We start from the raw sequence: 16,213 nt of genomic DNA on the forward strand, positions 1-16,213 counted from the left end.
TATTTGTGTGTATTAATCTGGGTTTCTGCGCACAGGCAGGTGCAACATGCACCTGTAAGCACGTGTTTGTGTGTGAGTGTGAGCTTGTGAGATAATCTATAATTAAATTCCTGAGTTTAATGGGATTATCGTTGGGAGACAAGCAGCACCACGTCCTTGACATCCATCCCCCCGGTTAGCCACGGGTGAGCGACTGATAGAGACACTCACACATAAATACAGTATATTTAAAAAAGAGAGAGAGCAAGATGAAGAAGAGGCGAGCAAGAAGAGATAAAACCAGGAGGCAACAACAAAGGGAAGAGGAAATAAAAGCACAGAGTAGAGATCAAAGTGTGATGAAATGCTTGTGAAGTGAGAGAAAAGAGAGAAGACTTCCGGAGGGAAAGTGTAATGGAGAAGTGCCTTGCATTGTAATGATCTCATTTTCTACTGCGTTACCACTGAAGGTCGACTGGCCTTTGCCTCAGCGTGCTCCTCTCCACACCACTGCCTGCCAGAAGGGCCAAAACTAAAAGATATTGAAGACATAATGCAGAAAGCCCTTATTAGTTTGTCCCTGCCTCTCATATTACCGATTCATTTCTTGTTGATGAACTCTGTCTATCGCTACCCACGCTTAATAGCCTACTCACTTTTTTATTTTAGCCAACAGAGAAACTCAAAAGATGATATCTCTTATTCACTTATCTTAATACAACATACCAGATGCTATGTTCAGATGATATTTCAATCTGTCATTGTTAGAATTACTTAATAATGGCAGGATTACAAAAATGATGAGGCACATCAATTCAGCCTGCATGCATGCATGGACATAACATAAATGATGCTTTTATCTCCAAAGTTAATTCTTAAGTGAATCATGTCTCAATGTCTTTACTTTTTGGGGCTTTTAAGACCAACTCGTCCACATCTCTGGTGCTCTCATCCAAAATCTTCTTTCTGGTAAGTGGATCTTGATAAATGCACGTGCCACATTGTGGGTCAGAACTAAGTGAATCATCATGTTTCCACACATTCACCCACAGGAATGCAGGTAAACCTATTTTTAAACTCACATGTTCGACCTGTTTAGCCTGCATTACTCATTAGCTCATCTTAATTGAAATGCATACCGTGTATCATATTGGTTAGCCAAAAGGTATATTCATGTGTAAAATCATAATGGGTGTATAGAGTTGATGCATACAGTACAATTACACATAAAGCCTGTTTACTTTGTGCATACATACCTGCAGTTGACAATATACGGAAATGCCTGAAATAAGAGAACGGGCGCATAGCAAATACATTAAATTTAACTGCCCTTAGCCTGTGCTAAAATTGCTCTTCACTGTTAGCAATGCATAACCCTAAAAACACCAACTGGGCTGCACTTCATCTCCCTCTGCTGGTGTCTGAGAAACAACCCATCTTTCAGTTGACCTCAATAGACACTGAGTTACGAGTTTAACATGTTTACATTTATAATGATTATTATTCTGTCAATGGAAGTTACACTTTACAATACAGTAAATCACACATATTAAAGAATACCTTTACATTTTAAAGGAACCCAATGAATTGACAAGCCCTGCTGCCTTCAGGGAGTGTTTGAATTATCTCCAGGGTTTAACACTTGTACAATTTTTTGTGATTGCTTAAGCCTATTTGTCAAAACATGACACAAAACTCACGCAATTCACACCTCCAAACACACAAGTAGCAGAACACTTAGTAAAATGAAATACTTCATACAAAATAAAAGTAGTAATATGCCCTGAAAATCCGAAAATACATATTCTGTATAATATGTAGGCCTAAACCTTAAAAACAACAACATCATTTGTAGAGATACAAAAAAAGCGGCACACTCACCTTTTGCCTTTTTAAAGTGCTCACGCCTAATGAAAGTGACTTTACAATTAATTTAAGTATGTTTTGTTAAGTTAATTGGTTCATAGTAATGTAGTTTGAAAGGCAAGGAGAGTCATTTGTTATTTATATCGTGTCAAATACCACTCTTTAAATGTGCCTTGAAAAAGCCAATAAGTTACATCATGTTTGACATATGAGTCTAATGTGTATTTTGCAAAAGGTGTGAGGCTGTGAATGTGTTTATAGTTGTGAATATCTGAGCTGAGGTCCTCTGGTGTCATTTTCAGTAATCGTGCCTTATGTGTCATTTCAGTGTGTTAGCAATTAAATAAAGGTGAAGTCAAATAGACATTGAAAACATTTAAATTATTTAAACAAATACGTTGGGAATTGTTCACCTTAACATATCAAAAATAACCATAATTAGACCTAAGGGTCACAGTAGAAGGAGAAAAGATTGAGGTAACCAAACAATACATTGCGGAAACAAAAATAATATTAACGTTGGTAATTCCAGCGGGACCTGAATATACCACAAGCCATATTTCCGGCTTTCGCGCCGGGGGAAGTGGGAGTTTACGGGAAGCACCTGAACGTAGCACAACATTACAGCACTCCAGCGGTGAGAAGAAACAAGGTAGTGGCTGTCACCTTCTTTAACTGTGATTTACTAACCAACTATTTCAAATTATTAGCAGAAAGACACCAATTTAAGTAAAAATGAGTATTTTTATTGTAAAAGCTGTCACTGTTAGCCTGCTGACAGCTCACTCGGCTAACAGACAGCTGTCAAAACAAACGATTGCCTTTAATGCTTGCTAACTCTGCTAGCTAACTCTGCTAGCTTGTGCTGTTAAATTAAATCTCTGCTAGAAAAGTTACCGGTGTGGTCAAACCTGAGAAATGATAGGACTGCGTATTCATGACAAAATACACGTCAAGCCCCTGAATAGTGCTCTCGTTATTTTCATGGGAAACTCGTTTAAAACAGGCTTTTCTGTTATGGGTGGGGGACCGGCGGATGTAACTTTTACGTTAGCCACGAACCCAACTTTGCTAACGTAGGCTAGCTTCGCAAGAGTAAACTTTTCAACACTTAGTGACCTTTTTTAATGAAGTCAACAAGTAGTAACATCACCATTTCATAACTTTAGCTCCATACAAATAAACTAATATCCTAGGATAAAGACACTAATTCGATTTTCTTTACGTTTTTACCACTGTTTTCTATGCGGAAGTGACTGAAAAGCAGTAAAACATGATTGAAATGAGAGGGATGTCACATCATTTATAGCTAAAAAAAAGTTCTAATTAAATCGATTTAAGCCGTTTGAGTTTGGCTAATGGATATCTTCAGCTTAACATTAGTTCGAGTTGAAGTTGAGTAACAGAAAAATGAATCAGCAATTATCTCAAATATGTTTTTAAACAGGTAACAACAACATAACATAACAAACACGACAGTATAATGACATTACAATACAACCTCACAGAAAAGATAAAGAAAGACAAATACAAATATCTGACAAGATTTTTATTTTGTATTATTATGATATTTGCCTAATTGCTAACTTTATACAACATATGCATTTATTTTTAAGATGCATATTCTTTAACCTTTAGAAAATGTTTTTTTAGTGCCTGCACATCTTGATGTCTTACAGTAGAAATATAGATGCATGCAATGTATATTTTTTGGGCTGATTATTCGTTATAAAGATTAATTTCCCACAACCAAAATAGCCTTTTTAAATAATAAATCCTCAGATTAAGGAGAGCTGCAACCAGATAATGTAAAGTCTATGGGGCAAGAGCTCACACATGCAAATCTAAATAAATAATACTTAAATAAGAAAAATATATATTTTTAGAATTGTTTTGAATTAAGATTATACATACAGATGTACACACACCCACATCCTAAGGTTGATCGAGTAAAATAATCCTATTTTTAAAACGTGATTACAATTGTTGTGAATATTAATGTGCATAGTTCTTTTATGATTAATTGCGTAGTGTATAACAGTTTGCTGAAAACAAGATAACATTTTGGATTGTGTTATTTTATGCAACAAACAGTCCGAAACTCAAATATACAAATGAAAATTAGATAGAAAAATTCAGCATACCCTGACATTTGATGAGCTGAAGACGTTAAATATTTGACCCTCATATTTAATTACTAGGAAGGATAGTCATAAATGTTGTCTTTTGACAATGACATTTGTCACCTTTGTTTTCAGCAGTAATCCTCTAGAGTCAATAGGTTCTGATGAGCATGAAACTGCATAGAGTTAAAGAGAAGTGGTTTTAAAGTGATCTTGTTGCATCTCCAAAACAGAACCAGCTTGATGCAGACATGTAGACGAAACAATAGTGCATTCAAAATACCTTTGACCCCTTTTGGCTACGTTTTCCAGAACTGTCTGCTTGTGTTTGCACACACATCTCAGAGGAATGGGTTCTGCAGATGACCAGTTAAGTTGGTCCTGACTCATCAGAGTTCAGCGGAGTGCTGCCACGGCCAAAAGGCCCAAACAAAGAGCCAGTGATGAAGTGGCAGCGCATACCCCTTTACCATTGTCCCCCCTAATGAAGCGCCAGCCTGGGTATGCGAGCGGCTCAGCGTCTGCTTGGTCACAGGATCTCCAACAGTGTGTAATAAACACTGCGATACACAGCTACCTCTGTTTCTGTATCACTGCTTCTGCTTACGGACGCCGGCTCATGGCATCCCAGTCAACCTGATACAGGCTAATGCAGGTTGTTTACATGCAGCTACACCTTCGAGACAAGAAAACAAGTCACAGTTTTACAGTTCCCAAGTAGACAAATCCTCACATTTGACCTCTTACCTGACCAAGAGTCTAGATACAGAAATATCTTCTTAAACTAGTGGGTATTCATATATTAAGGAGCATGAAGAAGGGGATTTTTGGCTGTTTAGTTAATATACTGTCATTTAGCTGTCGTTTGATCATTTCTAGCTGTACTTTAGTATGCATGTTCAAATGGAGTGATTCTAAAGGCCTAAATCTTAAAACAACAAATCATTTTTTAGGTTGCATGTGACATTTTTAATGTTGGTAAATGCAATCTGTGAGTGTTAAGGATTTAGATGTTAAGGTCTGTGGATCTTTACAGCTTTGGAGGGAGACACAATGCATAATAGAATACACTTTTCAACATCTAAAAGAAACAAGGTTCTGCAGTTTGATCAAATGTCAGGGCAACAATAATGTGTAAGAGAAAATGTACGGCTATACCAATGGCAGCAAATGATTCCTTTATTATCAACTAGAGCTCGTCCAATTTATTAAAAAAAATAAGTTATTATTCTTATAGATGTTTGACATTAATGTAAAATAAAAGGACATATGCCTATTACTATTGAGTTGTCTTAAGAGCAATAGACTTCTGTGGCGTGATGACATCATCATGCGCATACCAGGGCCTGTTAATGCACCAGGATCCACTAACATCATATTTCCCACATTTACTGTTGTCTGAGGAAAAGCACCAATTTGATCACATTTGCTCTGTAGATCCAAAGATTCAGGGTACTTATTTGAATACAAATAGTTTTATCATGTTGTCAAAAGGTGTTTACAGAAACCTAAAATATCAGAATATAACATGTGTCCAGATGTGTAACTGAATAATAATAAATGTTATTTGTCAAGCTGTCCATTCAGATTAATTAGTGTTTGTCTATTTAATTACAATGACACAAATACACCAGTATGTTTACAAGTTTTAATATTGCATTTTTTTAATAGAAGAGTAAGAAGTCTTTCCTTGGCTCTTCAATCAACAGAAGGCTTTCTCTGCCCCCCCCACCTGTCGCTTCTCTCCTTCACTTCCTGTCTGCTTCCTCCTCCTCAGATGCAGACCATAAAGTGTGTGGTGGTGGGTGATGGTGCGGTGGGAAAGACTTGCCTGCTTATCTCCTACACCACCAACAAGTTTCCCTCTGAATACGTCCCAACAGTGAGTCACTTTTACACACTAACTCATCAACTGACACTTAAGTCTGTTCTTCACTATCACAGCGCCTGTAGCTCTCTACTGTCAGACCTGTTGACACGTTGTTTCCATTAAACAGACTAAAGAAGGACGGTTGCTGTTTGCAATGATATCAACATGGTAGTCAAAGAAGAATCACAATACAGACACTTCAAAGTATTCCCATTCAATAAGGGTTTAGCCACTATTGGTTTTACTTTAAAAAAACAACATTTAAAATAATGTGGTTAAACTGCTTGCTTGCTTACAATCTGTTTAATTGCCCGACTGATTTAATTTATTCTTGCAAAGCTGCTGTCTAGATTATGGATCCCTGATCTCTAATCTTATAATCATTGTTAGGAATCATTGCCAACATTACAAAAGTAAAACTCAGTATGTAATAAACTTTAAACTTTTAACTGTCAAGAGTTTAAAATTCATGGAAATGTGTTTATTCACGTTTTTGCAACAAGTTACATTTCAGAAGATTGTCACCATGCCTCCTGTGAAGCTACAGCCAAGAGATGGTTAGCTTAGCATAACAACTTGAACGGGGGGAACAAGCTAACCTGGCTAGCCAAATCCTTGCTAACTTGCTAAAAATGATTTCCTATGGCGTCAAACTATTTCTTTAATATGACATGATATTAGTGTTTGATGTTGGTAACACGCTCGTTAGATCTTATGCATTAAGGAAATGCAGCAGTTTGAACAAAACAAGTTGTTTTTGGAACTGTAGGTTGGAGATGGCTTGCTGCTCTTTTTCTTAGGATTCTAAGGATTGCGCTCCTCTGTTTGTGTTTGTGTGTGCAGAGCTATATGTGTGCACTTGCTTATTTTCATGTAGCTGCAAGTTAACATATTTGAGATTCTCTGGGGTCTGCTGGAGCAGGAAGTTGCCTCTCAGGCTCTGCAGATAGAAACGGAGGTCCAGAGACTGTCCCCTCAGCTCCACTGATCCTGCAAACTCTGACGTTTTAGAAAACAGCTGACTGACTGTTGACAGGCAGGACTGTCCTGCTGGAAATATCGTAAACGCCCCTAATTGACGGGCAGCTCCCACGAGTGCCGGCTGGAATTTGTTGAGTAATTCTCTACTGTTTTCTATGGGCACCCCATCTCTCCCTCTGTCCGCAGTCAGCACAGTTTGATCAGAGGATTGCAGAAGCAACAGTGCTGACTCAGCTCTATCGTCCTCTTCCTGTCTCTCACACAGCCCCCCCCCCCCATCACATCATTTCAAACAACGCAATATATATATCTTTGCATAAAGAAAGTTGCTTACATATTAAGCAACCTACTGTGGTGGGCAATTGGAGAAAATATGATATATGTCGTAATGTTACTTTGTCATAATATCCATATACGTTTATGTGATATTGTAAATATATCTAAATCAAAGTACTTATTAACTGATATGCACGAATCCAAACAAAGCCAGAGATATTAAATGGAGAGCCAACTTGCAGTCGGTATAGAAATATTTCGTTAGAAAAGTGGTAATATGTTGAGAATAATGTGGTGATGGTCTAATAATAGTATTTCAATAATAAAATGGTATTGTTTAAATAATAGTGATACTACTTTGAGCATCTGCTACTGTTTGTTTTTCTCTTTCACATTCGGTATGAGATCCAACACTGCCGACTCTCTGTTTTCATTGTTTGGGTTGAGCATGTTCACGAGTGCTGCAACATGTTGTGCGGTTTCCTGCTAGTCAGCCGACAAAGACAACAATAAAGAAAAATCAGGAGAGAGGAAGTCTCCTCCAGGAAATAATCCCTCAGAAAACATGTCGCCTTCTGTAACGTTTTATCTGGAGAGATACATTCACGTCCTGTATAAGATGTAAATACACCAAGTGTTGCAGAATGAGTAAGCAGAATGTAAATCAGTCATACAGGGAAGTTATTGTAACACCAAATAACACAAGCGCTTCTCCATGTAGCTGCAGTTTTGTCCTACTGTACCAGTGTGTGGTGATCAGCTTGTTTCTAGCAGCTTCTGCAGTCTGAGCCCTGTCCAAGCACATTATCATCACAAATGTGTGTGTACTTTGTATTTTATTGAAATATGTCTGTGTGTGTCTTTATGGCTCGTCATCACTCAGTGTTTCTGTCTTAACTTGAAATCTCTAGAAATGCACCTCTGTGTGTGCGTGTGTGTGTTCAAGTGTGTGTGAAGTTGACTCGTCAAGTCAAGGAGCCTTTTACAGAACGACCAATTCTAACACTAACAAGTAACACAACAAACTATTACCATGAGAAACAACTCAAAAAACCTTCATCATTTAGGGTTCAGAAAGGCCTCAGACAGCCACTTCCTTTTTGTCTGTTTTGTATGTGTTTTGGTTCTCCAACAGGAAATGAACCAGAGAGAGAGAGACTGCAATTTTGAAAGATAAATATCTCAGGGGAAAATTGTTTTTTAATTTGCACTGATCAAAATCGCATCAATCCTCTGCTCTACTCTGAACAGTTCTAAATGTAAATATATAAGTTCATCTTATCAGTGTTGCTAGACATAAATTAACTCCTACAAGATTATACTACTACTACTACAAAAATAAGTAATAATTAAAATAAATGAATAGGAAAATATGCTTGTTTTTTTTAAATTGTCAGAACAGCTAAAGATACATTTTATATATTAATATACTTTCAGATCAGTTTAATTTAGTTTAAAAGTCATATCTGTGCAAGCTTTTGTTAAATCAAGTCAATTTATTTAATGTTAAGTTAACAAAATAAATGCATTTTAATCTAGTCTGTGTCATTAAAATGTAAATGTGATTTTTGTTGCTTTTTGATATGTGTATGCACGTTGATGCTAGATGTTTCCTTCATAGCTTAGCAGGAACGATTGACCTGTCTCACTACAGTTCTTTAAAACTGTACTGCACTGGCCATATATGCTGTATATATATTTTTTAATAATGTGTTCTCATTTTCTTCTGAGTTCTCAAAAATGATATTCGCTAAATAAAAATCACTGAAGGTTTTTATTGCCTGATACCATGGTGACATATTCCACTCAGCCGTAGATGTAGGAGAGTAAAAATCCTTTATAGTCCCCCGCTGTCAGCCTGCCTGTATAAATAAAGACTAAACAGTTGCAGCAGTACACCTAGCATACGGAGCTTCATTCAAACTAAGCGATGTCTGCAGCAGCTCGACGTGTTGAAGCCGTGTTCTGTAGGCAGCAGGCGTGGCGGCTATAAAGCACTCCCTGCTGCAGCTCACCTCCACTCAGAGCTGAGGTTGGCAGGCATGTTGGGACCGTGCTGCTTCTATTTTTCATGGCAAGCAGCCTGAAGGTATGAGAGTGATGCAACAGGAGGGAGAAGCGATGACAGAGAGTGGGTTCACCTGAACAGCCTCAAAACAGAACTCCCTTTACTGGTAGCATGTGGCTAGTTTCTGTTACTTTTCACATGATTTCAAGTTACAGTTTCTTAGCATTCATTCATGAAGATAGTATTGATGCTTACATCCACTTCAAATGATTGCAATAAACAGTTGATGCCCACTTCCAGTCAAATGTGATCAAACAATGAATCAGAATCACAATATGGACAGGTACAAGATACAACTCGCAGGAGTCATTATATATGTGGAATGCATCATATGCCAAAATGGTGATTTCATTTAATCGTTTATTTGAACAGGGACAATGCACATTAATGAACACTTAAAGCAAATAATGTGTCAAGTGTAAATATGCCGGATTTGAGCTTTGAGCTCATTTCCATTCGCAGTCCCTCACATACAACAAGAGACAATTCTCTGCCAAAGAAATACAAACATTCTGACAGATCCTTCCAAAAAAAAAAAACACGCCAAGAAGAGTTTGATATGCAAAAATAATTTGAGTGAATCAATGCATCATTTTCATATCTGAGCGACGGAAATTCAGCTTTGTCTTCCAGGAATAACCTCTGACAACGATCTATGACGAAATGTATTTCTAATGGACTCATCGTCACAGATTGCAGGAATGTATTGCTTTCTTTGCATGATTTCATTTCCAGGTATGAAACCTGCAAACCAGATAAGTTAACTGATCCTAGAAACTGCTGTTGCAGCGACTCGAAACTTGCATTAAAAGATATTGCTGAATGAATGCAGTAAAATAAAATGGCAACAGGCTATCACTGAACTACTACTGAGCAGAGTGTTAAAGGTTTTCAATCTCAATGTTTGCTCTTTTTTTCATTGCACATTTAAAGCGGAAAGTGCTCGAACAGAGTCTAAGCCAAGGTCTATGACTTGCAGTTTCCACATCTTTGTAGGGATTACACATTCTTGAATTGTGTTTTGGTTTTTATGTGAAAAGTCTCTACATGCACAATTGTATTTGCAGAACACAATTGTATTTGCAGAACACAATTGTATTTGCAGAACGTATCATGACTCATAGCAGAGAAAGAGAGAAAAACTCCCTCTGGGGGGAAGTTTGGGATTTGAGCCTTTGCACACCATTTACATGCAGAAAAAAATGACAACACACAGCAGGAAAGGAAAACCCCCCAAAGCCGTATTATGGCCCCTTTAAGCTGGTACTACCATGAATCAGAGGGTCCTGAGCGTAGGAGCATTCTCCAAACCAAAACTAACAACCAGCCTCAAAAACATCATGTCCTTTCTTGTTTAAGAACTCTGACCTTGGACATGTGCAGGGTGGGAAAACTATATCATTATTATAACTGTGGACTAGAAAGAACATATTTCCATTGCTTCCCCAGCCAGAGACTCTTGACTTGTTTACTCTGTTGGTCTAGAAACGAGCAAACTAAGAAGCAACATCCTCTTAAAATCACCTAAAGTTCTGCAATGATGTGTGTGTGTGTCCTCATGTACTTCTATATTTGTGAGGACCAGTATGAGTTTCACACTCTTGACGGAAGAGGACTTGGAAAGTGAAGACATTGTGTCTGGTCTTCACTTCTTCAAAGGGTTGTTTACTCTTAGAATTAGGGTTAGGGGCTAGGGTATGTCTGACTAGCATACAATATATGTGTCTCTTTTGTTGGACACTCTTAAGCCTCTTAAAGATGAGAAGTGTACTTCCTGTTTTGATTGAAAGATCATATGCCTTTTTCACATGTGTACTTCCTTCCTTTGTGCTCCCTCTCCCCCCCTCAGGTTTTTGATAACTATGCAGTGACGGTGATGATCGGCGGCGAGCCGTACACTCTGGGACTGTTTGACACTGCAGGTGAAACAAATCATCTGCATGTAGTTTGTATATTCAACTTCATATTAATAGTACTGACAGGAAACAGAAACGGCGTGAGTAACAATAGTGTGGTGCAGGGATCACACATTTCTGTCTGCCGACCAACTTAAAGGTCCCTTGATAAAAAGATATGGGATATTTCCATATGATTTTGAACTGTTGCAGAAAATAAGATCTGTGGCACACACGCATATATGATACTGACACATCTTGTTCAGCAGGATCATCTTGACAGTAAATAAACAAACTACATCATTGTCACATGACCTTAAGCTAACTAGTCTAATCTTCGGCATGATGATGTTTTGTATTCTCAATAGGACACTTCTTAGCAACGGCTATTTTTAATACATTGAAGCTTCAGACATTCACCAGTTAGGTATTTATTGACATATTTTTATGACGGGAGTACAAAATGTCATAAGCTTGTGTCTACACAAGACAATACTTCAGGCATCTAACGCATTCAAAAACCCATTGACATCAAGAAGAGGAAGCTCAGAAGTGCTAGGACTCCTGCCTGCACCACTCTCATTGACAGCTGTTGCAGCCTACTCCACCCGTTACATCTTAAACGTTGTGTTTGCTGCCTGCCGTTGATCAGAGTGTATGTGCTTCTCCCTCTGCAGGTCAGGAGGACTACGACAGGCTGCGACCCCTCAGCTACCCTCAGACCGACGTCTTCCTCGTCTGTTTCTCCGTAGTATCGCCTTCCTCTTTTGAGAATGTCAGAGAGAAGGTGAGTTTGTGTAGTCAAGTCAGAGTCAGCTTTTGTCAGTTGGGGCTTTTAATTGAAACACACAAAAGAGGTTGTACTTTTTTCAACAACGAATCTTTAAAAGAAAACAGCAGTTTGTATACGAAGGTCTTTAGGAAGTGTTTAGTAAATGTGAAATGACTAATAATCTGGTCATAAACTTCCAGAAAAGCTGTTAAAGTTCCCTGACTGGGGGATGAAAATTAAGATGTTTAACTAAAAACGTTAAACAAAAACATTTGAATTCCTTTTGAAATGTGAACACCATATCAGTTTAATTCTGAGAAGACAAATGTAACCATGACATTGAGAATGAGGTGTTATTCAAGACTCCCAGATGAAATGCCTCATGCTTCTCTGTCCGTTGTCTCTTCACAGTGGGTGCCGGAGATCTCCCACCACTGCCCGCGGACCCCCTTCCTGCTGGTCGGGACTCAGGTGGATCTGAGAGACGACAGCAACACTCTGGAGAAACTGGCCAAGAACAAACAGCGAGCCCTGAGCTGTGAGAGCGGGGAGAAACTGGCCCGAGAGCTGAAGGCCGTCAAATACGTGGAGTGTTCAGCTCTCACACAGGTACGCACAGAGGAAAGGCCTCTGCATCTAAAACTGGTCCACACATAACATGTCCCGAGAGAGAGAATGACCTTTTGTGAAGTATTATGGGGGAAAAAGGCAATTGCTGGGACGATATGCAAGTGGCTGATGGATTGAAATCACTCATCAGCCGAAAAACAATATGAACATCCACAATGCATTCAGTTTATAGGTAAACAAAATGGTCACTTTGCACCCTACTGATTTCTATTGTATTGATTTGCTCTGCAGCAGGTCAGGACAAACAATATCATTTCCGACTTTTTTTAATTGATGTAAAAAAGGATTTCAAGCAGCACTGCCATTCAGTTCAAATCCAAGGATGTTTGTAGTACAATTTCATTTTTCCAATACATAGTGATACCCTGTAGTAATAGTTGGTATAAGGAATACATCATTTTAGCTCAAATACCCAACATCTGTTTGTTTCTGCCTCTTAAAATGTGAGATGGCTGCTTCACATTGTCTGACGTTGCAGTAAAAACGCAAATATGTGGGTCAATTTAAATATTGAATTTGAATAAAGAGATAGATATATGTTTATTCCGTTTATGTCTACTATATTTATGTAAGATTCACAGTAAAGGAAAATGGTTTTAGGTTGGGTTAAATTGACTTTTTGGAACTGTTTCTTTTACATTAGTATTAGTTTTCACATGTACTTTGGCCACCATATTTTAGGGTTGTTAGTGAATGAGGTCAGTGCTTTAAAATGATTCAAAGGTTTCTAACCCCTCAGGTCTCCTTTTTCATTTTTTTTTATTAGCCGACATAGCTCATGAGTTTTTCTCTCTTTTCTCAGAGGGGTCTGAAGAACGTGTTTGACGAGGCCATCCTGGCAGCTCTGGAGCCTCCAGACAACAAACCCAAGAAGCGCTGCGTCCTGCTATAGACGCCACAACAGGAGGACGAGGACGAGGAGGAGGTGGAGGTGGAGGTAGACAGAGATGAACCCAGATGGGAACGGAGGGAGGCAGTACGGAGAGGAGGGGGATGGTGTGGGAGTGGACGAGGTCATTTGTAAACAGTGCCTTCAGCCGTAGTGACTTACCGCGGGGTGTGGTGTTGGAAGAGGCTTTCTTTTCATCATAGATACGTGTCCATTATAATATGACTAACACATGTGGACTCCTCACTAACCAGGAAACAGGTTTCAATAATAGGAGGAGAGGGTTACACGCCTTAAAGATACAAACAGTGGGTGGAGTCACGGTTACAGCTCCAACTGGTAACCACCAACTGAAAATGATGACGTTTATCAAAAGATATTCACCCAAGTCACACATTGTAAAGTTTAAGATGTCTTTGGTCAGTACACGCCGTCGTAGATTGCGCTGCCCTCTTACATTGATGGAGATTTCTGGTTAAGTTTGGCTAGCATCATTCCTTTGAAATGGAGGTTATAATAATGATCCTTTTCATTATATCATCTCTTTCTTTGGTCTAAAGCAGGTTGCATTTGCACCAAAGAAATAGTAGTAAAAAACAATGAGGCATTAATGATATTTGTTACCAGCCAACAGTCTGATTAAAACGATTAGAAGAGGCGAAAATGGAGCAGAAATAAACACTTTCTACAAACAACGTTTTTTATTGAAAGAGATATAAAAAGCCAGTTTGTGAGCATCGTGCCCTGCAGCTGCCGTCGTGTTTAGTGGTTCAGTTTGAGTGGCCACGGTAACCTGACTTCATCCATAAAAGAGATTCAGATGGGCTAATTAGAGTTTCTGTAGAGCTTCACTGACTTCGGCTTTGCAGTATAAAATACGATGTTAACGCGTGCGCGCGCACACACACACACACACACACACACACACACACACACACACACACACACACACACACACACAGCAGTTAATGATGCACACCTGCAATAATCCAACAACAGGAGCGATGATCGAACTTGCACATCCTTAAGAAAAACGTGATTGAGGAAAACAAATCAAATCTTTCAGTTGGAACATGAGTAGGTTGGTTGGTAGGTTTCATGAGACACATTTCAAGGCACAGGGTGGTCACCTGACAGAAACGTGTTAGTGTTCAGCAAACATTGCCTTTTCTCTCCTGCCGTCTCACTGTGGACATCCTCACACTCCACCGTCACAGGGGAGTCATTATGTTTGGCTGTAACTCTTTAAAACTGCATACCACCTGATATCAAGTATTTAAGGTGTTACATGTAGACCCCATCCCAAATAAACCAATAGCATGTTTAATGCAAAAGAAACAGAGAAGAGTGTCGGCCTCTGTCTGTTGTGACACTTAGATACATTTATGAGATATAAGTCCATGAAACATTTGCCAAACAGCCATCTCAATTAGAGTCCTATCAAGACATCATCTAATACAAATGTTGCACACAAAAAAGAAGGCCTTAATTTAACTGCAGCACCAATGCCAGAATTCACCTCATGTATTCAATTGTGTGTGTATACTGAAACTTTGAGTAGTAATGCCTTAACATTTGTAATTTCGTTCTCAAAAACGTTTCTGCCTTATTGCTTAGGATCCTAAAAAGTCATATTTTTGTGTCAGTTGTTTTGTCTTTGGAAATCTAGTAACACCAACCAGCCCTTCTTCTTTAGCAGGCTATTTCATTTGTGACACATTAAACAGTAACCTAACCTGTTGATGAACTGGTTAATGGAATCCTAACTCGCCTTATGCTGTGGATAGTAGATGTGACTAATGAGCAAAACATTTCACTCGTGACCTCCTCGTATTGTTCGCTCCTGCTTCGCTCTCCTCGTTCGTTTGGCGTGTTAGCACCTCCTAGAGGCCTTAAAGGGGAATACCGCTCAGTTTAAAGGTTTGTGTTGTTTCTTTGGGCATCAAGAAATCTCCACTGGAGCCTAAAATAGGATAAGTTAGACTTAGCTTATAATATCATCAGTTATACCATCAGGCATCTTTAAGCAGGCAACCTGTTTGGGCGTTTTTACCTTTGTGTTATGAAGCTAAATTATAAGTACTAAACGAGTTAATTAGCTAAGGATCTGGAATAACTGATGTTATGTCGTGTTTTGGTATACTTTTTTAAGCTCTTCAATACTGATTAACCACGGCCAAATAATAACCAAAATCTTTAAACTGAGAAGATTTCCTTATAAAAATTAACTATAATTCCACTTTGCTTATATTTTTTCCACTATTTTGGAGATGACAGTTTATTCTGATAATGTATGGATGATTACAAGTATTATATATATATATATAATTTCCTTTGCTCCTTATTGTTTCTTGGGGAACATTATTTTAGCTGTTTTTTGGACATTTGAGGTTTTTATTTCTTTTCCTTTTAGATATTTTTACTTGACGGTTGAGTGCCAACAGTTTGAGTGAGTATCACAAACTAAACAACTCTCATGATAAGCTTCTAGTGGCAGGAGAAAACAGCTGAAGCAATATTTACAGATAAGTGCTCTGTATAAGAAGATGAATGTTAGAAGTGGTGGGTGTTTGGAAATAATAAAAACAGTACTTGAATGTTGTTTCACCTTGACTCGATTTTATTTGATATAATTCACATTTAAGACACTTTTTCCTTCTCCAACCTTTCCTGTTGTTTTATTATCTGCACTTTTTAGTTTATTTTGAATAAAACAGCAGAAATGCAGATTTTTTTTAATTAATCTTTTGAAAAATGGGAAGTCTTAAATTGTGTATTCTTTTAATAATATATGCTGGGAAATGAATCTCCCAAGGATAAGTTATTAAGGACATAAATGCATAAAACTATTGTGTTTTGACTCT

At 38.3% G+C, this 16,213-nt stretch overlaps 1 protein-coding gene across 1 annotated transcript; it reads left to right on the forward strand.

The window, feature by feature from the left end:
• Window positions 1-2,415: 2,415 nt before the first annotated feature.
• LOC117478019 (cell division control protein 42 homolog) lies at window positions 2,416-15,950 on the forward strand. Its single transcript, XM_034124873.1, has 6 exons — window positions 2,416-2,497; window positions 5,746-5,850; window positions 11,013-11,085; window positions 11,736-11,845; window positions 12,242-12,439; window positions 13,263-15,950. Exons 2-6 carry the CDS (start codon window positions 5,746-5,748, stop codon window positions 13,350-13,352), a joined length of 576 nt encoding a protein of 191 aa, XP_033980764.1. The 5' UTR covers window positions 2,416-2,497; the 3' UTR covers window positions 13,353-15,950.
• Window positions 15,951-16,213: the final 263 nt, after the last annotated feature.

Source organism: Trematomus bernacchii, unplaced genomic scaffold (assembly GCF_902827165.1).
Source record: "Trematomus bernacchii unplaced genomic scaffold, fTreBer1.1, whole genome shotgun sequence".
In the NCBI taxonomy this organism is placed as follows: Eukaryota; Metazoa; Chordata; class Actinopteri; order Perciformes; family Nototheniidae; genus Trematomus; species Trematomus bernacchii.